The 23204-nt window shown below is 38.5% G+C and overlaps 1 protein-coding gene, 1 long non-coding RNA gene, 2 other non-coding genes and 1 pseudogene across 4 annotated transcripts; 2 read left to right on the forward strand and 3 right to left on the reverse strand.

The window, feature by feature from the left end:
* Positions 1–503: 503 nt before the first annotated feature.
* LOC119911544 lies at positions 504–1975 on the reverse strand. The gene is made up of 4 exons (XR_005445908.1): positions 1458–1975; positions 1161–1295; positions 696–764; positions 504–564 (listed from the first exon to the last, which is right to left on the reverse strand). It is a non-coding gene; the product is annotated as an uncharacterized LOC119911544 (long non-coding RNA).
* An 8044-nt stretch (positions 1976–10019) lies between these two features.
* On the forward strand, positions 10020–15011 carry LOC119913370 (histidine triad nucleotide-binding protein 3-like). Its single transcript, XM_038732784.1, has 6 exons — positions 10020–10196; positions 12092–12209; positions 12472–12541; positions 13284–13410; positions 13678–13869; positions 14065–15011. Exons 1-5 carry the CDS (start codon positions 10098–10100, stop codon positions 13732–13734), a joined length of 471 nt encoding a protein of 156 aa, XP_038588712.1. The 5' UTR covers positions 10020–10097; the 3' UTR covers positions 13735–13869; positions 14065–15011.
* A 4720-nt stretch (positions 15012–19731) lies between these two features.
* Positions 19732–19804, reverse strand: trnak-cuu. The gene has a single exon. It is a non-coding gene; the product is annotated as a tRNA-Lys (tRNA).
* A 340-nt stretch (positions 19805–20144) lies between these two features.
* Positions 20145–20217, reverse strand: trnak-cuu. Its single transcript has one exon. It is a non-coding gene; the product is annotated as a tRNA-Lys (tRNA).
* On the forward strand, positions 20196–23172 carry LOC119913371 (annotated as a pseudogene).
* The last annotated feature ends 32 nt before the right edge of the window (positions 23173–23204 follow it).

Below are 23204 nucleotides of genomic sequence, written 5' to 3' on the forward strand. Positions count from 1 at the left end.
CCGCAGTGGGTGATTATAACCGCCAAGAAGATCATTGGTACCTCTACTAAGCATCAGTGATATTGGTGAGGTGAGGTGCCTACAGAGCCCCAAGGACACTAAAGGACAGTACCCACCCAGTCTGCAGCCTGTTCACCCTGCTGCCTTCTGGTAAGAGATATACAAGTCTCTGCTGTCATACCACCAGATTGCAGGCCAGCGTTTTCCCCAGGCTGTTAGACTTTTAAATTCTAATTCAAATTCATCCTCAGCACTGCTCCATGCAAATATTTCACTATTTTATGAGTGTTCTGTACTGAATAACGTCTGCGTTGTAGCAGAAGGTTTGGATTTAATTTTACAACCCTATTGTGATATAACAATTAAATCTACCTTGTACACTTCAACACCAACTTATTATTGCAGGTTTCAAAACTCACCGTAGACATATTTATAATCAAATTTTAAAAAAAAGCTTAAATGTTGATTACTGTATTCTTTTAGCAGCCCGTTAGAGTCCTCCAATTCAGATGACATGGGGGCTGGATCCATCAAGAATACTGTGCTGGTTTTAGCATTAATGTACTGTCACAGAAAAAGGAAATGTATCTTAGTCACAAATACTTTTCGTTTCATTGCTTTTCAAAAGTGAAATGGTGTACATTCGAAGACAAATACAAAATAATAAAATAACAAATAACAACAGAGTTACAAACCAGAAAGTTCCAGTGGTTGTTGTTGACAAGCACAAATGACAGAACAGCTTCATAGTTCTCAAAGTTTACCTACAATTGTATGAAATACAAAATGATGAAAACAAACATACAGACTTCTAATGACAAATCCATAGTTATCCACTGACAAATGTGTTTTGATGCCCTTTCTTTTTGTATTTATCTTTAGAGAACTGTTGGTAAGGATATCCAATAGAAAAACATTTACTTTCAACCAAAGGATTAATGAGGGGATTTTTCCTGGTGAGCACACTTTGAACGAGGAACAAGGATAAAGTAATGCATTATCTCAATTTTGTAATTGTTTGTAATGAAGACTTGATTGATTCTAAGCCCATGTTTTACTGTATGTAGATAATGAGTGTAAACTTCCATTTCCCAAACCCACCACACACCATCACCGCGCACAAACAAAACAAACCATACAAAACACATACAGCATATTACCTTTGGTAAACTGTGACGGGGTAGCTCAGTTCTGTCACCGAACAGTATCCCACCTGTAGTGTAATGACTCATCAAGTAGATGGTGTCCACCACACTGAATGTATGGGCAGCAACATGAAACAGGGCCTCAATAACCTGGCATAAACAACATAATAGCCAATTATTACACATTCCAACATTTGTGGAACTTTCCTTTCTGAGTTTCGGAACATTCCTTGATGTAATTCTAAAAATGTAAATACAATAAATCCTACATTGTAGAGTGAATCTTTATATACTTAAAATACACTCACGTACCTCCCCTGTCAACCACTGGTGTGGTCGAAGTGTGCGTAGCTCACTGTGGTGGATAAGGATGTTGCGCCCCTTAATCTGTGAAGGGACCAATGCAACGACCACCTCTGTGTCCCTCTTTTTCCACAGTAAGGTTAACTGCAAGTCAGGATTAACAGGAAGTCAATACATGCTGGTTACTATGGACAGTCTGGGTATTGAAAGAAAAAAACTTTAAATAAATTTTGAAGGAAGGCCTTATTTTAAGAAAACAGCAGAACAACATTTAGAATTGGCCATTTTTCTGTTTTACCATGTAGTGTTTTTCTTCTTCTATTTATACCATGTTATATAGTGTATTTACAAGCAGTTTTGTACTTTATACCTAACCTTTAAGGTTTTGAGGATGAACGGCCTAGTAGTTGTACCTTTACAACATTGTTCCCATTTATTGGGAAATGTATGTCCCGAAAATAAATTTACATGATAAATCATATGGATCGCTTTTTTGAAACACTGACCAAAATTCATATTATACTATATTGCTTCATGTCCTTTCTCCTGCACTTTTCCCCAGTCAAGCCTATACTACTTATTTGTTTGGTAAAATGTTTATTATTTCAAATATATTTACCTTTTTGTCTTTATCTGATTGATCCTGATCCACTTTTTTCCTCTTCTCTTTACTTTTGCAGCATGTGGGCTCTTGGGCTTTGATAGTGTTTTGGGTGGATTGAAGTACTTTGACTTGGACCTGGAGTGACCAACAGAGCTGTCCCGCTTGTTCCATTGTTCTTCATGGTCATCATCTGGCCTGCTACAACTTGCAAAGTTCTTATCCAAAATCTGCATTGGCAAATTATGTTGCCCAATGTGCTCTATATATCTTCCTTGGATTGAGGCAAACATTTTGGAAATGAACTCTGCTGGTCTCAGGTACCTTTTCTTTAAAAGGATGGAGTGTTTGACCAAACCAAACCAGAGCTCAACATGACAGTTGGTATCCCTAGTTTTGGCACTTCCATCTGTTTTACAGGTTCTGATTTTTCCATGCCGTGACAGATCCCCGAGCAACAAACCACTCCACAACGGTAAGATCCCCATGTAGTTTTTTAACAGCACATCGATGACACCCGGACAGTGGTAATGGTTTTTAATGCCAACTGCATCATCTGACAGGATGTCACACTCAGCTTGGTCCCGTCTGACTTGAAAAGCACGTGTGAAAGGTGATTTTCCAAAAATACTGTCAGCAGGTTTCTCACTTGGTCTTTCCTCCTCTCCAATGACATGTCCACTTTCTTCCAGCTTCATGTCCTGGGTTTGCAAAACACACTTGTTGAGGTACATTTTGCTCTGGTTTACCGAATGAGTGTACTCCTCTGCATCAAAAAGCACACACATGTGATAAAAAACTTCAAGGGCCACCTGCATACTTGTGCAGTTGAGGAGGTAAGCAAAACTGAATGCGGCAAACTCATGTATGCCTCTGTCTCCTGTTTTTTTGCCAAATGCTTGGGATACAGCCTTCATGATATGGGCAGAGCACAAATGCAGCACAGTGAAGTGGGGAATAGGTTCACTTTGTCCAGACACTATATCAAATGCTCTGGCAAGGTACACTGAAATATTCTCCTTGTTGAAGGAGATGAGCATACTGTTAATCAGAGCCCAGCTGTAATCTGTCTCGACTTGTGCTATTTGTCTTTTTGTTGTGTGAGACAACTTCCTTGTGAATTCCATGAGCCAATGGGAAATAGATGGAATAGAATGGCTGTTGGAAATCAGTTCTGTGACAGGTAAGGGAGGCTTGTCTTTGCCCATGCCTGGCAAAACGAGAGCATAATATAACACTCGTTTATTTTGATCCGGGATTTTCTGAACCACGCCACCTGTAGCATCAAGGTAGAGGGTGATGGGTGTTGGTCTTCTTAGGTGTTCAGCAAGAATCTTTATTCCAGTTTCTGTGTGTAAATGTACAGCAAAAGGAGTTATTTGTAGGTGCTGAAGATAGCCTTTTGATGATGCATGACTGCTGCTCTCTGCAATTACTTTTTGAGTCAGCATGAGTTCAAGCATCATGTCGTTATGGAGCCTAGCACTCTTCCTCACTTCAGAGGATATTTTTTTCAAAACATCCTTGGTGAGGCTTCTAGTTATGTTCCCAGCCATGATCTCTTCAACAGGTGTCTTTTTCAGCATACAGTAATAATAATTACTGACACCATTGGTAAGAGCTTTGGCAATCTTCCCTCTTCGCAGGTATTTTGCTGGTCTAGATCGTGTTTGATTTTTATGGTGTGTTACTTCCCCATTGCGCTTCACTTTAAAGGAAATATTTTTATCCTTTGATTTTGGTTTGTTTTTCTTGGAGAAAACGTAGACAGCCTTGCATCCATCAAATGCACATTGAGCTGAGGCACGGAAAAATGAGGAATTCTTTTTACGGCTATCGCTTGTCTTGACATGCTGATATTTAAAAGCAAGTGTACAGCATGGATTTTTTTTCAGAAATGCATGATAAAATGTATCGGTCCATGGGGGAATGAGTTTTGTTCCCCCATGTTTAGGTTTAATTTTGTTCCATTGTTTTCTTGTTATCACAATTTTAAACACTTTTGGGCCTGCTTTGCACTTTCTGTAGTCAGTTTGCTCAAAGTGATCATCTGTTTTAGTTCTCAGTTTTCCCTTTCCTTTCCCACTTTTACTTTTAGGAAGGACTTTTTCATTTGTCTGGCCTAAAGTCTTCTTATATGCATCTATGTCCTCTTCTCGACTCTCTGTGTCATGCTGCAGCTGTGTGGTACACGTTTTGCTCTCATCAGGTGTACTGTCCCTGTCTTCTTCACCTGTTGGTATCTGTTCTATGTTTACACTGCTAAGCTCTTCTTCTTCATCAGTCTTTTTGTCACTTTCTTTATCAGACTCTGTGTTCTTTGGTCCTTGTTTGTCCCTTTCCATTGTCTGCCTTTTGTGACCTTTTTCACCCTCTCTCGACTCTCTGTGTCATGCTGCAGCTGTGTGGTACACGTTTTGCTCTCATCAGGTGTACTGTCCCTGTCTTCTTCACCTGTTGGTATCTGTTCTATGTTACACTGCTAAGCTCTTCTCCATTGTCCGTGTCTTTATCTGGTTTGTCAGTTACTCTGCTCTCTTGTCTGTTACTTGTCTGCAGAGCTTTGCTCCTTGTCTCCTTTCTCTTAACCTTGCAATGTTCGTCTTTTTTAGCTGTCTCCTCAAGCCTTTCTCTCTCAGTGACTTCTTTTCCTAAACATAAAAATATCCCAAAAGTAATTAATCTAATTACTAAATTAACTAAAAAATATGTCAAACCTAAAAAACATAAGCAAATCAAATTTTTAATTCAACCACAGTGAATAAATAGGTTTAAAAAATAATGACATTCTTGGTTATGATGGAGACTGACCCAATATTTTGACATGAAATAGCATAGAATTTGTGAATTTCTATTAATTCACAATTTCTATTCTATTACTCCCTTTTTTATTTCTATTAATTACATCCAAATTGCTTTAGTTTGATGTAGTCTAACCAAAAATTAAGCTAATATTACAAAACTTCTGGGGGCTCAACAACTTAATTGTAACAGTACCTGCATTAAGCACCTCTGTCCGGACTGCTCGTCTGTCTTCAAACCATATGACTTTCAACCACTTTAGATGATCTTTGTGTTGTTTTTAAACAGAGTAAGTGTGACTGAGCTCCACTGTTCAGGTGTAATATTTACCTCAGTAAAACCATGAAAAATGAAAGACCTGATTATAACATCTCTACCTCCAGCTTTTTGCCAGAGATCTGTACTCCTCTGCCTCTGGCCTTTTTTGAAACGCCCCATGTTGTTTTTAAAGAGCAAACTCCTTTTCCTTGTTGTCTATTTTTCTACACTGTCTTCTACCTCGTTCTTCTTCTTTGCAAATTATATGAGATTGTCATTCAAGTACAGGTGCATTATCGCCACCTACTGCTCCTTGGGATATTAGTCAACCTGAATCATTGTACAGACCTGCCTTAAATTGTTGAAATTTTGTTTTATTGGTGTGTTCTTCAAAAATTTCCTGGCAATAAACAAACAGTTGCATATCTCACAAATGTACGCAAAAAATTTTGTCCATAAAATACTAATAAATATTCATATAAAATTCGAATATGCTCTCAAATCAAATATGAAGGGTGTGTCTCATTTGCCTAGTGTAGTACTACAATTCGGCATTGGTTTGAAGTCCCTGTGTCACATGACTTGGAAGCTATTGAAAAAAACAGCATTTTTTTCAATAAATTATGAATAAATATTAATATAAAATAAAAAATGCACTCAAATCAAATATGAAGGGGTGTGTCTCATTTGCCCAGTGTAGTACTACAATTCGGCATTGGTTTGAAATCCCTGTGTCACATGACTTGGAAGCTATTGAAAAAAAACAGCATTTTTTTCAATAAATTATGAATAAATATTAATATAAATTCGAATATGTACTCAAATCAAATATGAAGGGGTGTGTCTCATTTGCCTAGTCTAGTACTACAATTCGGAATTGGTTTGAAGTCCCTGTGTCACATGACTTGGAAGCTATTGAAAAAAAAGCACTTTTTTCAATAAATTATGAATAAATATTAATATAAATTCGAATATGTACTCAAATCAAATATGAAGGGGTGTGTCTCATTTGCCTAGTCTAGTACTACAATTCGGCATTGGTTTGAAGTCCCTGTGTCACATGACTTGGAAGCTATTGAAAAAAAAGGCATTATTTTACATAAATTATGAATAAATATTCATATAAAATAAAAAATGCACTCAAATCAAATATGAAGGGGTGTGTCTCATTTGCCTAGTGTAGTACTACAATTCGGCATTGGTTTGAAGTCCCTGTGTCACATGACTTGGACGCTATTGAAAAAAAAGGCATTATTTTACATAAATTATGAATAAATATTCATATAAAATAAAAATGCACTCAAATCAAATATGAAGGGGTGTGTCTCATTTGCCTAGTGTAGTACTACAATTCGGCATTGGTTTGAAGTCCCTGTGTCACATGACTTTGACGCTATTGAAAAAAAAGGCATTATTTTACATAAATTATGAATAAATATTCATATAAAATAAAAAATGCACTCAAATCAAATATGAAGGGGTGTGTCTCATTTGCCTAGTGTAGTACTACAATTCGGCATTGGTTTGAAGTCCCTGTGTCACATGACTTGGACGCTATTGAAAAAAACCAGCACTTTTTCCCATAAATTATGAATAAATATTCATATAAATTTTAATATGCACTCAAATCAAATATGAAGGGGTGTGTCTCATTTGCCTAGTCTAGTACTACAATTCAGCATTGGTTTGAAGTCCCTGTGTCACATGACTTGGAAGCTATTGAAAAAAAAGGCATTATTTTACATAAATTATGAATAAATATTCATATAAATTCGAATATGTACTCAAATCAAATATGAAGGGGTGTGTCTCATTTTCCTAGTATAGTACTACAATTCGGCATTGGTTTGAAATCCCTGTGTCATATGACTTGGAAGCTATTGAAAAAAAAAGGCACTTTTTTTTAATAAATTATGAATAAATATTCATATCAATTTTAATATGCACTCAAATCAAATATGAAGGGGTGTGTCTCATTTGCCCAGTGTAGTACTACAATTCGGCATTGGTTTGAAGTCCCTGTGTCACATGACTTGGAAGCTATTGAAAAAAAAGGCATTATTTTACATAAATTATGAATAAATATTAATATAAATTCAAATATGTACTCAAATCAAATATGAAGGGGTGTGTCTCATTTGCCCAGTGTAGTACTACAATTCGGCATTGGTTTGAAGTCCCTGTGTCACATGACTTGGAAGCTATTGAAAAAAAAGCACTTTTTTCAATAAATTATGAATAAATATTAATATAAATTCGAATATGTACTCAAATCAAATATGAAGGGGTGTGTCTCATTTGCCTAGTCTAGTACTACAATTCGGCATTGGTTTGAAGTCCCTGTGTCACATGACTTGGACGCTATTGAAAAAAAAGGCATTATTTTACATAAATTATGAATAAATATTAATATAAAATAAAAAATGCACTCAAATCAAATATGAAGGGGTGTGTCTCATTTGCCTAGTCTAGTACTACAATTCGGCATTGGTTTGAAATCCCTGTGTCACATGACTTGGACGCTATTGAAAAAAAAGGCATTATTTTACATAAATTATGAATAAATATTCATATAAATTCAAATATGTACTCAAATCAAATATGAAGGGGTGTGTCTCATTTGCCTAGTCTAGTACTACAATTCGGAATTGGTTTGAAGTCCCTGTGTCACATGACTTGGACGCTATTGAAAAAAACCAGCACTTTTTCCCATAAATTATGAATAAATATTCATATAAAATAAAAAATGCACTCAAATCAAATATGAAGGGGTGTGTCTCATTTGCCTAGTCTAGTACTACAATTCGGAATTGGTTTGAAGTCCCTGTGTCACATGACTTGGACGCTATTGAAAAAAAAAGGCATTATTTTACATAAATTATGAATAAATATTCATATAAAATAAAAAATGCACTCAAATCAAATATGAAGGGGTGTGTCTCATTTGCCTAGTCTAGTACTACAATTCGGAATTGGTTTGAAATCCCTGTGTCACATGACTTGGAAGCTATTGAAAAAAAAGGCATTATTTTACATAAATTATGAATAAATATTCATATAAATTCGAATATGTACTCAAATCAAATATGAAGGGGTGTGTCTCATTTGCCTAGTATAGTACTACAATTCGGCATTGGTTTGAAGTCCCTGTGTCACATGACTTGGGAGCTATTGAAAAAAAAGGCATTATTTTACATAAATTATGAATAAATATTCATATAAATTCGAATATGTACTCAAATCAAATATGAAGGGGTGTGTCTCATTTTCCTAGTATAGTACTACAATTCGGCATTGGTTTGAAATCCCTGTGTCACATGACTTGGAAGCTATTGAAAAAAAAAGGCACTTTTTTCAATAAATTATGAATAAATATTCATATAAATTTTAATATGCACTCAAATCAAATATGAAGGGGTGTGTCTCATTTCCCTAGTATAGTACTACAATTCGGAATTGGTTTGAAGTCCCTGTGTCACATGACTTGGACGCTATTGAAAAAAAAGGCATTATTTTACATAAATTATGAATAAATATTCATATAAAATAAAAAATGTACTCAAATCAAATATGAAGGGGTGTGTCTCATTTGCCTAGTCTAGTACTACAATTCGGCATTGGTTTGAAGTCCCTGTGTCACATGACTTGGACGCTATTGAAAAAAAAGGCATTATTTTACATAAATTATGAATAAATATTCATATAAAATAAAAAATGCACTCAAATCAAATATGAAGGGGTGTGTCTCATTTGCCTAGTCTAGTACTACAATTCGGCATTGGTTTGAAGTCCCTGTGTCACATGACTTGGACGCTATTGAAAAAAAAAGGCATTATTTTACATAAATTATGAATAAATATTAATATAAAATAAAAAATGCACTCAAATCAAATATGAAGGGGTGTGTCTCATTTGCCTAGTCTAGTACTACAATTCGGCATTGGTTTGAAGTCCCTGTGTCACATGACTTGGAAGCTATTGAAATAAATAATGATTTTCCCATAACACTGTTCTCACAATTGTAATTTATTGACGGTCCCTAAGTTAACCCCCGTTGGTTAAAAGCGAGCCATCAGAGGTGAGCTAACCGCACTTATACAACCGTCACTGGGTGAACTGACTAAAAAGCCTTCACTGGATCCTGGGTGAATGTCTGTCGAATATCCAACTTAAAACTAACTTCACCGCGGTCAATCCAACAGATAAACAATCACAAATGTTTATATTATAATAAATTATGCTTAAAAATCAACTACATTGCAATCAAGTGTTTAGGATGTTGTATTTTTTGGTGTAATAGAAGTAGAGTGGAAACAGAACAATCATCAGACCATCGACTTTGTACATTGTTTTAATTTGTACAGTACAATCAATCTTGATATAGGCCTAACTGATTCAATGTCAGTTATGGATGAGATAGCCTAACGTTTAATATTCTTAGACGTTAATTGTATGTCCATATTGAACTGTTACCCTCATTCCAATCAGACATTGTATGTCTTTATATAATCTAAACATGTGTCATTTATGTCTTTATATAATCTAAACATGTGTCATTTATGTCTTTATAGCTAGAGTTTTAAGGACTAAAGTCACTCAAATAACAAACAAAAAAACCACACATCCACAACAAGGACTGCGTGAAGCAGGAGGGAAAATACAGTTGCAAATTTACAATTTGCAAAAGTCCCCTACGGGTCAGTAAACCTATATCTGCTTGCTGTGGCAGTTAATGACCAAATGGGTTAATTCTTTCCTTTGAAATGTCCTTTAAATATTGTTTGGTATTTGAAAAGCCAGTCGAAGATGCCTGTGTGACTGCTCACTTCCCACACCCACAGGGTTTATTTAGAAAAAGCATTGAGCAACCTCTCTTCGCAACACACAGACGATCTTTGGCAGGTTTACGCTCAGTGGGTCGTTGTTTTACCGGCAACAAACTGAGGAAGGGATTCCGGAGACATTTGTCATGAGAAAATATCGGAAAGATGTCAGGGAACGAATCGGACTCAAGTTCAAAAGATGAAACTTGTATTTTCTGTTTGATAGCTCACGAACAAGACAAAGAAACGGAAATCATAAAAAAGGTGGGATCTTTTTAAACAAAGGTGCCGGTAAGCGACTCTAAAGCTCACTTCATGATACTGCCAGGGACAGACACATGACCGGCTTCTTATTAAAATAAGACAAATACCATTAAAATATAAAATAGCCTGTAACATTGCTGGAACAGATTGCAAGTCTCCATCCCAGATAGTTGAGCTTGTATCCACACCATAGACTGCAGAGAAGTGCCTTACAGTTTTTCTCAAAACTGCTGGGTTGTCAAATTAATTGTCTAATGACTATTAAATTTGTAAAACTATATGACTATTTAGAAGAACATTAGGTCAGTTGTTCACATGACTATATGTCAATTTTAATAGCTTTAGCACAAAATGCACTGAGTAAGCCTTGCAGATCAAAATACTTTGCATTTGTTTGCTATTGAATCATATTTCTTTCAAATGCAATTATACATATGTTCATTGTGTAAATCCTTACATGCTAAATACAGTGACCAACAATCACAATAACCTGTCACACAGTTATAAGATACATAATAGTTATGTGGTATCCTAAAAGTTGTCAGATGGATAGATTTAGTTTGGATGGGGAACAATTTAGAGCAATCAAACGCATCTACTGTCCAATTTAGCTGATCAGTTATCGAAAACATATATACTGCAAGGGTAAGACTCAATGTTACAGCTGTGGAATATGGAGCATGCAGGAGACAGACAGGGACAAGAATCTGCTCCTGCAAGAATAAAGGGCATTAGAGTGCAAGGGGGCATCTTGAGAGGGAGAGGAAGAGGGAGAGGGGGGCACAGAGGACGAGGAAGAGCCAGGGAAAGGCAAAGATACAGAGAAATCTCAAATGAGACTCAGGCAACCATTATCAACCTAAGTATGACAAAGGTTTGTCGGAGAGTACACCCTAATCTGGGCCGGTCCACAGTGTCGTCAAATGAATCTTTTGTTGAAAGTATACTGTGTGCCATGGCTGACACCAACACTATTCAGCTGCCTAAAAATACAATGTTAGCAATAGGACAATATTACAAAGTGGGAAACTATCACACTTTCAGAGTACACAGTGTGAAAGAAAATTTCGTCCCAAAGAAGAATCAAGAGTCAAAGGTGTGATGAATCAATCCTTTATGTACATGGCCACGGAAAGAAAGATCCGGTTCTCTCCCTACCTCTAGCATTTCTCTCCTTAAAATACCCTCAAGTACATATGCACGAAGACAAATGGTCAGTCACAGACAAATAGCATCCTGAGATAGCAGAGACATACAAATGTATAGCAAAAGGTGTTCCCGCGATCACTGTATAGTGTCATCTATTTTTCTGTGTTACAGTAACATCTCATCTACATGGCAGCAGAGTTTCAATTGGAAGAGAGTGACTCTTTGATATTTTAATCACTGCTGTTGCCCCCAGGTGACTGTTAAACAGATTGGTTAAAAACCTATTTCCAAAGTTAAATACAAACTTATTTCCAAATAATGTAACAATCTTTATTTCTTACAACTGTCATTTGACAAGATGTCTTTGTAACTCTGCATTGTAACTGTCTTGGTCTAAACAATGATAAAGGAACCTTTGTTTTGATTACAATGACTTATTAATTGATGAATTTATTTACATTTGAAACATGCAGTTAATTCTTTTGATTGAGTAATGACCTTTAGCAGGTCACATAGAGTGGTGTGCTGAATGTACCATGTGGTCTGAGGATTGTACTTAGAGTTTTGACAATTGTCAAAAATCGAGAAAAACTGTAATAGCACCACAACATTGGACAGTACCCGCTCTATCCTACTCCACACAACTGTTACAGATTGAACACGTAGGCCTACAGTAACAACACTGCATTCACTGGCCTCTAGGTTATCAACTCTATTCATCTCTACATCTTTATCCCCTCCAACAGAACAAGGAGCTGGTGTGTTTCAGGGACATTAATCCTGCTGCTCCCCACCATTACCTGGTTATTCCCACACAGCACATACACAGCTGCTACTCACTGCACAGGGGACACGTCAACTTCGGTCAGTTATAAATATTATATATGCTGCTAATACACATACTGCTGCTTTTACGATAGGGTACTACTAAAACTAGGAATATTACTGCTGCTTCTGAAACTACTTATCTACTACTATAACAATGCTATGACTGAACTACTGCTAGTAGGCCAGTATTACCTATTGCACTTGTTCAGCTGCTTCAGTTTAATGAGGTGATATTTCAGCAGCCTCATTTGTTTTATCAAGACAGGTCTTAAAAATAACTGAGTCATATCCCCAACAGTTAAACAAATGGCTGAGATGGGGAAAGCTATACTACAAGACCAAGGGTTCACTAACAAGAAGGACATAAGGTAGAGAGATAAGTGTGTGCTTGGTTTTCTTCTTTTCTTTTAACCCTAAACACAAAGGTTTAAAAGAATAGTTTGATATTTTGGGAAATACGCTTATTCGCTTTCTAGTGGAGAGTTAGATGAGAAGATTGATACCACTCCCATGTCTGTCCTTTAAATAAAAAGCTACAGCCAGCAGCTGGTTAGCTTTGCTTATATCTTAACAAAGAGTAGAAATAGGAGGAAACAGCTTTAATACGTACAAAGTGCACATTGACAATTTGTTACGTACCGGACTATTTTATGGCTAAGAGCCAAAAAAATCATCCACCAAGTAACCCCCCATCAAAAAGCAGATTGTTATTTTAACACTCTTTTAATTCAGATCAAACAAACAAGTTATAGCATGTTAATAAAGTGACGTTTAGAGGTGCCGGTAGATGGATTTTGTTACCATTAGGCTAGCTGTTTACCCCTGTTTCCAGTCTTTATGCTAAGCTAAGTGTACCTTCCTTCTCCTCTAACTCTCCCTGAGAAGTGAATAAGTGTCTCTCCCAAAATGTCAAACTTTTCCTGTAAGTAATGATCAAAGAATAATTGTTTAAAATGTATGATGTGCCTTTAAGCTCAAAACTAGCGCAGACTGGTTGTAGCTAAAAATGGAGTGAGAGGTGTGAATACATACTCACACAATATCTTAAACTCTGAACTTTGACCTGCTTTTAGGGTGCTGAACACAGCATTTATGTGTTTTCCTCCACAGTCTGGGGTTCCACCAACCTCCCTTCACTTCAGTTGATCACCTCCACCTCCATGTGCTCGCCCCCGCCAGCCAAATCTCAAAGTACATGCAGTATAAGTTCATTCCAGGGGGCGAACGTTTTGTAACTGTGAGTGCTGAAGACTAGAAATTCCCTCTTTCTTACTCCTTATTTCATTGATTTTCTTTATTCATTCTCTTTTACAAGGAATGTAACAGTGTTATCCAATGGCTGTGAAATTTGCACATATTGTACTTGTCCTTTCATAAGTTAATCATTAGACAAATGGCTGGACATTGGATGTAGAAGTAGAAACTGAAACAGATACAGTGACTTCCTCCTTTGATCTTGACCATTTTTATGCTCCCATCTAAGTTTATGTTTTTCTCTTTGCAGGCAAAATGTCTCCGAAAGCGCCTAAAGCATAGTCCTCCACCAGTAGACCATCCTTAGAAAGCTGAATGTGGTCTGTTTGAGGCAGCAGCTCCCAAAGCCATGGTTTGGACTATACCAGCGGTCATTCTTTGAATCTTTGAACCAGAATGAGCCATGTGGAGAAGATGCTTTTAAAATAACACTCAGATTGTGGTGAGTGGTGTCTACCAATTAGGGAAACTAGAGCAGTGACAACCTCACAACAGGTCTTGTCACACTCTGCCTGTCTGCCTTGCAGTGTTTTGCACTTTTGTGTTTAGTTAGCGTTATTTTGGTCTGTTGGGTTTTAGGGGTCTGTCTTGTCTTTCGTCTAGTATTCGGTAACCCTTATCATGTCTGTTACCCCAGTGATCTGCCCAGCCTGTTGGGTCGTCCCCTGGGGCGACCTCCCGAACATTGTGGCCCCCCTGTTCTGCCCGGCCTGTTGGGTCGTCCTCCGGGATGGCCTCCCGAACTCTGTGGCCCCCCTGTTCTGCCCGGCCTGTTGGGTCGTCCTCTGGTACGGCCTCCCGAACTCTGTTTCCCGCCTGGTCTGGACTCATGGGTCATCCCGCGGGACACCCACCTGAACTGTTTTGCCCTCCTTGTCTGTTGTGTCGACCTCCGGGTATGCCTCCGGGTATGCCCCTGAACTTCACCTCTGGCCGCCTTGGTCGGCCTCCTGAACTGCCTTGCCCTGCCGGTATTTGGCCCTTTGAGACTTTTGGTTTTGTTTTTCTGGCCCTCCACCTGGCCTCCCTCCGCCCACCCTGGGCCGGCTTGACCTGTTTGGGGTTTTTTTGTGATGTTTCGTTTTAGGACGTCAGGGGCCGTCCTTTTGAGGGGGGGGTACTGTCACACTCTGCCTGTCTGCCTTGCGGTGTTTTGCACTTTTGTGTTTAGTTAGCGTTATTTTAGTCTGTTGGGTTTTGGGGGTCTGTCTTGTCTTTCGTCTAGTATTCGGTAACCCTTGTCATGTCTGTTACCCCAGTGATCCCTCTGGGTCCTCCAACCTGCTCAACCCTGCCTTCACCACAAAACCGTGACAGGTCTGGCCCATGGCGTAGGCGGTTGCCTAGGGCACAAAATGTCAGGGGGTGCCGCAATAGAAAGGCGCGAGTCTTATGCAAAACCGGTGTATATTGTGATAGTAATCAAGTGCACCTCGCACTGTAAGTCGGGATAGTTGTGACGAGTGGTTACGTCACTGGTAGGGTTTTGAAATATAAAAATCTAAAAACTGAGGCACAACGTTGCTCTGTTTGGGACTGTGAGCCACACTTTATTGGAACTGCTTAAGTTAAAGTGGTGGTATTATGGTTTTTAGCTCCCCTCTCCTTTATTGAGTAATATCTCTTTTTTGTGCATGTAACAGGTTTGCAAAGTGAAAAAGCCCAAAGTCCAGCCCAAAGGGAATTCCCATCTCCCACAGAAAGCTCTGCTCTGAACCGCTTGAAAACAACTCGTTTGTAGTCCAGCCATTTCCCTTCCTTCACTGTGATGTCACAATGAAAACGCGTCATAAAGCTTGGCAAGCGGCTAGCGGGGTCAGGCACGCCCTCAAACCAAGCTAGTCTGAGCGGAGGCCCTTTGGCTGGACTCGCCTTTGTTTGGTTTTCCATTGTAAAAATGTTGTACCTGCTTCCAGGTACTTTTCTTCGTATCACCTCACCTCCATCGAGGTTCCAAGCGAGCTGAGGGATACTAAAATGTAACGTGAAAACATGACATGCTAACATATAACATAACATGACACATGACTGCTGATTGGTCAGAGAGAATATTCACTCTTCACTGCATCATCATCGCTGCACCAGACAGAGGCCAGCAACAAAAAGTTTTATATTTTACAGTTTTCGTTTGGAATTTCATCACTAAATCCACTTCTGAGAAGTTTTGAGGTGAGAAATAATATAATAATAATCTTTATTTGTAGAGCACTTTTCAAAAACAAGTTACAAAGTGCTTTAACAAGTGTAAAGACAATAATACCCAAAAAACAATAATACAGAAACAATACAAGATAAAAGCAAGAAAACATTGAAAAGACTAAAATACACGTTTAAGATAAATAAAAAATAAGTAAAGTAGAATAAAATAAAAGGGATAAAATAAAGTCAAATAACATCGGGAAAGGCTCTCCTATAAAAGTATGTTTTAAGAAGGGACTTAAAAGAGTTCACTGACTCAGCCGACCTGATTTCCTCGGGCAGGCTGTTCCAGAGCCTCGGGGCCCTGACAGCAAAAGCTCTGTCCCCTTTAGTTTTCAGTCGAGACTCTGGAACAGACAACAGACCTCTGCCCGAGAATCTCAAGGTACCTGCTGGTGCGTATGGGACTAAAAGGTCAGAAATATAACAAGGCGAGAGGCCATGAAGAGCTTTAAAAGTGATCAATAAAATTTTAAAGTCAATTCTAAAACATACTGGGAGCCATTGTAATGAAGCTAAAATAGGAGTAATGTGGTCATATTTCTTTGTTCTGGTTAAAAGCCTGGCAGCTGAGTTCTGGACAGTCTGGAGTCGATCAATAGATTTTTGGGTTAAACAGGTGAAAAGGCTGTTGCAATAATCCAGGCGTGATGAGACGAAGGCGTGTAAAATGGTCTCGGTGTCCTTAAAAGTTAACATAGATAGAATTTTTGCTATATTTCTAAGTTGATAAAAACATGATTGAACAAGCTTTGTGGTGTGCTGCTCGAAATTTAAATTACTATCAAACCAAACACCAAGGTTCTTTGCCACAGGCTTAATGTGATTTACTAGGGAACCAGCAGATGGCAGTATTTGATTTGCCATCTGCTGGGACCCGATGACCAGGATTTCTGTTTTGTCTGAGTTCAGCTGGAGGAAATTATTTGACATCCATTTTTTAACTCTAACACAAAGGCAGTTGTTAAGTGAACTCAGCATTCCAGGGTCTGTGGATCTGACAGGCAAGTATATTTGTGTGTCATCAGCATAAATATGAAAAGAAATGCCATGTTTATGGATAATATGTCCAAGGGGAAGCAGATACAAGGAAAACAAAATGGGTCCTAAGACCGACCCCTGAGGTACACCATATTTAACTGGACAGAATGAGGAGACATAGTTGTTTACAGACACGCAAAACTTCCTATTTGACAGGTAGGATGAAAACCATTCTAGGGCAGTACCAGAGATCCCCACCCAGTGCCTCAGTCTGTCTAACATGATGTTGTGATCAATGGTGTCAAAAGCAGCGCTAAGGTCTAGGAGTACAAGGACTGAGCACATGCCTTCATCAGCAGACATTAAAAGGTCATTGGTGACTTTAAGCAGGGCAGTCTCAGTGCTGTGGTACTTCCTGAAACCAGACTGAAACTTTTCAAATATTTTGTTATTTTCCAGTACAGTGAGCAGCTGTTTGGACACAATTCTTTCTAGAATCTTTGCAATAAAAGGCAGTTTTGAAATTGGTCTAAAATTTTGATGGAGGGAGGGATCTAAACCAGGTTTCTTTAAAAGTGGGTTCACGCAAGCTGTTTTAAAATAATCAGGGACACAACCAGTAGATAGGGAGCTGTTGAAAACAGATCAAATGGGGGCCAACAGAATCCATTACTTTCAGTAAAAATTTTGTAGGTATTACATCAAGTGGGCTGGAGGACACTGTCATTTGTGATACTGTTTTTAAAAGCTCAGACGAAAATCGATGGGATAAAACTGGTTACTGGTTACCTGTGCCAACTCGTGGGAGGAGCGCGTGAGGCCGGCCAGCCGCCCGCTCACAGAGCCCTCTGCTCCCGCCGTCACACAGACCGCTGCAGCAACAACAGCAGAGGAAAACACAGCTGGAAGGTTTTCATACTGCTTATTTGTCTTTACATTCTTAGTAATATTGAAACGTTTTAACCGTAGATATATTTTAAGAGCTGGTGTGTGTCGCATTGAAAATTACGTCGCGGCAATTGTGTGTGGCGTCGCTATGACGACAAGCTACGTACTATCTCTGGGTACTATCTGCAATGGAAAACGGAGCAGGGCCGAGTAGAGTCGAGTCTATCGATTCGCGCTATGGTAGCATTTTTGGGCAAGGCAGCATAGATCGTCAGAACACCGGCAACAGTTCAACGTTTAGTCCTGACGGTAAGATGTGGAACAATAATGTTGTGTGGTTGTGGACTTGTGAGTAACTTATACCATCTGCTAGGTTACGGTCGCAGTCTGAAGCAGCTTTGATTTGGATCACACTACCTTGTTTCTTACGACCCGCCCTTCTCTGCTTCTGATTGGCTAGTAGTTCTTACCTGGAAACTGCGCATGTGCAACTCCCAACAAAGATTTTGTATAAGTAAGATGCATCACTCTGTAGCTCAAGAGCGGCGCGTACAACACATAGGGTGAAAAGAGGAGCTGCAGCAATGTACAGTATGAGAAAAATATGGTGTTTTTTTAAAAATTAAACCATGTAAACCTGTTCTGGTACAACCCCTAATTAAGATTTTGACCCTGAAAATGAGCATAATACCGCCTCTTTAAAGTGCGTGGATTTGTGGTGAGAGTTCTGCCTGATCAGTAGTGTTTTCGGTTGGTTTTGGGTTCACATGCAACATGCAGTCCCAAACTGTGATCTAAGAAAACAATAGATTGACTCAATTGAACACAGTGGCTCCGGGTTGTTTTGCAGAATTGTGTGTATTCGTGTGCTTAACTACTGTAAAGCTTTTCCCTTTTGGGATTGAAGAGGGTTTCTGTTTATTGCTGCAGAAGGTGTTGCAAAGACAGACATCCTGCAGCATGTACTCACCATAGACTGTATATAAAAAGGTACTCACGCATTAAATTTTTTACAGTTAATACAGTTTTGTACCCCATATTAATCATCCCAAATCCATTTCAACCCAAAACATACCAGTGTACTTTCTGTACTCCAATAATACCTGTCTCCATGTTTTTTGTGTGATGATTTGTGATAAACTGAATGAATTAAGTTATTGCCACATGGAGAAAGTGGGCGCTTTGGGGCATCTAAAATGTTGGGTCCCACTTTGCCCGGCTGGTAATTAATCTTTGGGAATATATTTGGGGATATTTTAAGATTTGAGGGTTCTTTTTGGTAAAAACTACAAATCAGAGAGTGTTACTGGACTGTTAGTTGTATCATTAAATGTGAGTTTAAAGGAATGGTTTATTATCTCATTTCTGTCCCTGATTGACATGTTATGTCTTCTGTGTTTAATCCATTCAAAAATCTAAGTGTAAAGCGACATGTTGCTGACTATTTGCAATCAGTAAGCTTTGGAGGTGCTAGTTTAAAAGATTTTGTTAGATTTGGACAGAGGCATTCTAGCTGTTTCCCCTGTTTCCACTCTTTGTGCTAAACTAAGCTAACTGGTTGTATCTTCACATTTAACACATGAGAGCGTGGTATTAATCTAATAATCTAGCGTTAATGTTTGGCAGGAATGTGATTAAGTGTATTTCCCAGATAATAATTTAATGAACACTTTTAGGTTTTACCCCGCGTCCCGACCCCAGTTAAGCAGATGAAGATGGATGGATGGACTTTTACGTTTTAATTGTAGACTACATATGTTCATTGAACGATGAAAGAAACTTAGATCTACTAAAGTAAGAGTATTAACATCAAACTTTACCTAAAGTACCAAATGTAAAAGTACTCATCATTCAAAGTGGCCCGTTTGAGAGTAATGCATATTCTATAATTGGATTAAAATTATTGGATGCATTAATGTGTACATCACTTTAATGTTGCAGCTATTAAATGTGGGGCTAATTTAATAACTTTAGACAAGATACTGCTGGGTAGTTTGTGAATTTCATGAAGGGATTGGTAAAATGTCTTCACCTAAAATAGTACAAATTTGATTACAATTTGTATCATTCATCTGATATGATATATATATATATATATATATATATGCATTTAACCCATCCTAGAATGAATCTGCAATCCAATGAGATTAGCTAATTTGGAATGGGAGCAATGGTGTAGCACCCATGGAGCAGTTAGGGGGTCCAGGGCCTTGCTAATGCTGCACCAATAGGAACACGCCCAACGTGGGGCTCGAACCCACGACCCTGAGATTAAGAGTCTCATGCTCTACCGACTGAGCTAGCCGGGCAATGTAGTCCTGGCTGGCAGCCCTAACATTCACACAACCTGTACCCCATGTAATAGTGATCTGTCAATTCATTTAGTAAGGCTATTGCTCTAGATAATAAGCTAGTTGGCCCTAAAATTCTCACTCAACCTATAATTCCATGTGGTTAGCTAATTAACTCTTATTTAGTAAGGAAGAAGATAGTAAGCTAGTTGATAATTAACTTTATTGTGAGATACAAATATTGTATGGGCCAAACATCCCAGAATGCCCAATTTGGGCCTCTTCATTATGGATATAACCCATCCTAGAATGGGAGCAATTGTGTAGCACCCATGCTAATGCTGCACCAATAGAAACACGCCCAACGTGGGGCTCGAACCCACGACCCTGAGATTAAGAGTCTCATGCTCTACCGACTGAGCTAGCCGGGCGACAGAAATGGGCTTTTTTGTACTTGAGTAGTGTATAGTTTCCACCAGACTGCCGCTGAGTAGGTTGTCATGGTTGACACGTGGCTACTTGATGCGATGAAGTCATTTGAAACAGGAATACAGGCGGTCCGTGAACGCAGCGACCCGATGAGCTCTGTCACCGGCAGGTTGTGCTCCTGACCCCCGACCACAGACACGCCCAGATGTGATTCAGAAACAAGGTTACATTGGTGAGCTCATAGCCTACCAAAGACAACTTTCAAAACAGAAATGGGGACGCAGGACTCTTCTGGGAGCAAATATTGTCCTTTCTGCCAAATAGCGAACAGCCAGGCTGACACAGAAATCCTGCTCAGCGTAAGTACTGACTGCTTGTTTTAAGAGTTCATCAATGGACTCCTGACATGTCTCTTCCTCTGTCTTGACAGAATGACGAGCTACTTTGTTTTCGTGACATGAAGCCTGGCGCCACACACCACTACCTCGTTGTCACCAGGACGCACATCGACAACTGCAAACGTCTCCAGGAGGACGACCTACCTCTAGGTGAGGGAGACCCGCACTTAAAGCAGGGATTTGGTCTGTCTTGATGTTACTGTAAATCATATGTGAACAAAGCCTGGATGTGTTCTTACTTTACACCATGACGCCATTCGTTGTCTCTGATAATGCATACAGTCATATGAGTAAACTGTCCTGGGGGAATAACCTGAACTCTGAGCTCTCTTTAAACACAGATATAAACTTTATAACTATCCACTTAATTTTCTAATAACTCAATATCCAATGGTGGAATATAAGTAGCTTACATTTATCCAAGTACTGCACTTAAGTACATTTGTATTTCATTTGAGTATTATTTATTATACTTTATAAACTTTCTATTTCTACTCCACTACTTTTTGGAAGCTAATATTGTACTTTTTACTCCACTATTGTAGGTGCCTTATTGTGGTTTAAGATACCCAGCTGTATGTAGAGTAGTAGAAATTAGCCCCACCTTTTCCAGCTGCAACATTAAAGTGATTTAGGCTACACATTAATGTATTATAATCTAGTGATATTATTTTTGAAATGGGCCTTTCTGCATGATGAGTACTTTTGCTTTTTGCAAGTATATTTAAGGCTAATACATCTTTGTGAATGCAGGACTTTTACTTATAACAGGGTATTCTTACACTGTGGTAACAGTACTTTTCTTGCTTGTCGCAGTTCCGTGGCAACATTTCAGTTTCTAAAATCCTTATTGAAAACCAAAGGTGTACCTGAGATACTGCTGTGTCTTTATGGACTTGTCCTTATGGAGTGTAATGTTGTTTTTTAGGCTGAATGACATGGCCATATTGATGTAATGTGTTTGTTGACAGTGGAGCGGATGGTGGATATGGGAATGAGGATACTGGAGAAGAATAAAGTCAGTGACCTAGATGACGTCAGGTAAGTCACTTTCCTGAGATGCTTCACCTTAATGTGAATGTTTTGTTTGTAATCATTTATTTGCAAACCATTTCACCGTTTGTTTTTCATTGAATCTGTGCAGGATGGGGTTTCACCTGCCTCCATTCTCATCTGTCCCCCACCTCCACCTCCACCTCTGGCTCCAGCCAGTAAGATGAACTTCAGGTCGCTGCTTCACTACGGGCCGCAGTCTCACTGGTTCATCACAGTGAGTGATGTCTTGGATGTGTCACGGGTTGTGGTGGTGAGGCAGAGCAGGTTGGAGGACCCAAATGCAGGACACGTAGACTGGAAGTTACAGTTCAGTGATAATTTAATATAAACACAAGGCGAGCACACTTACAAGAACTGCTGAGTTCAGGTGATCCAACATAACACAGTCCAATACACAAAGCTAAACAGAGAACACAAGACCAGGAGTAAACACTAAAGACATGAACTTAAGTACTGGACTAAGAACAAAGACATGGAACCAAAATCAAAACACCGAGAAGGCATGGCCAAAATAATAAACACAGACTCAGGACAGGATTGTGACAGTGGCTATGTATGGAGACTGCAGTGTGCCAAATCATTTTTTAGACGTTTTTTTAGCTGCATAACATTATTGATTAATTATTTATTAGTCATTAAAGAAAACATATTAATTAAATAAACAATATAAGTATTTTGGTACATTTTGCAATTGCATAACGCTTCAGTAAAAATATAAAATGTCTGTGTGTTCTTTAATTAAGATTATTTTAAATTAAATGTTTAAATGGACATGTCAAATGATGTTTGTAATGTTCATTACTGTCCAAATGAATTTAAAGGCGTCTTTTTGTTTAATTTTCTCAGTCAATTAATTAATCCAAGTTATATCCATTAATTAAGTGATTATAAATGGAGTAGTTATATTTACTTCCTGCCTCTCTATAGCAAAGCCTTAAATCTTTCAAAATCAGAAATGAGCCACTTTTCTTCTTGCTGTATGTCTGTTGGGCACACTGTACAAATGTTTTTTTTTATATTTATAAATGTAACTTGTAAGCATTTTGAATCACTATGAAACTGAACTAAAATACTGTGAATACTCTATAAGTTCCTTGTTGTGCTCTGTTACAGGTAGACAAAGTGCTCTCTCAGCTGAGACCCGAGGCAAGGTCAAATGAAGCGGCATGAGAGTCTGAAAGTGTCATCTTTTATGCCAACAAGCTATTTCTTTCATGTCATTTTGCCTCACTGAGTGCAATTTCAAATCAGTTTTCCATCTGACTTGATATTTTTGTGTTAATGACTTATAATGATGTATAAGTAGTTCATGCTGCTTCTAATTTTAGTTGTGGAGAAAAGTGGGAAAAGGGCTCTTTCGGTGGAAGCAAGTCCCTTTCAATGAACTTTTTTTTTAAAGTCCTATCAAATGACCTTTACATTTCCCGTGATTGAATACTGACTATGGCTGACTGTAAAAGCAGTTACGTCTGGCTGTGAAGGTAATAATGATGCTGTGTGTGATGTGTGCACAGACAGTGAAATACTTTGGCAAC

Source organism: Micropterus salmoides, unplaced genomic scaffold (assembly GCF_014851395.1).
Source record: "Micropterus salmoides isolate LMB-PRFRI ecotype aquatic unplaced genomic scaffold, ASM1485139v1 Ms_hic_scaffold_2, whole genome shotgun sequence".
Taxonomy (NCBI): domain Eukaryota; kingdom Metazoa; phylum Chordata; class Actinopteri; order Centrarchiformes; family Centrarchidae; genus Micropterus; species Micropterus salmoides.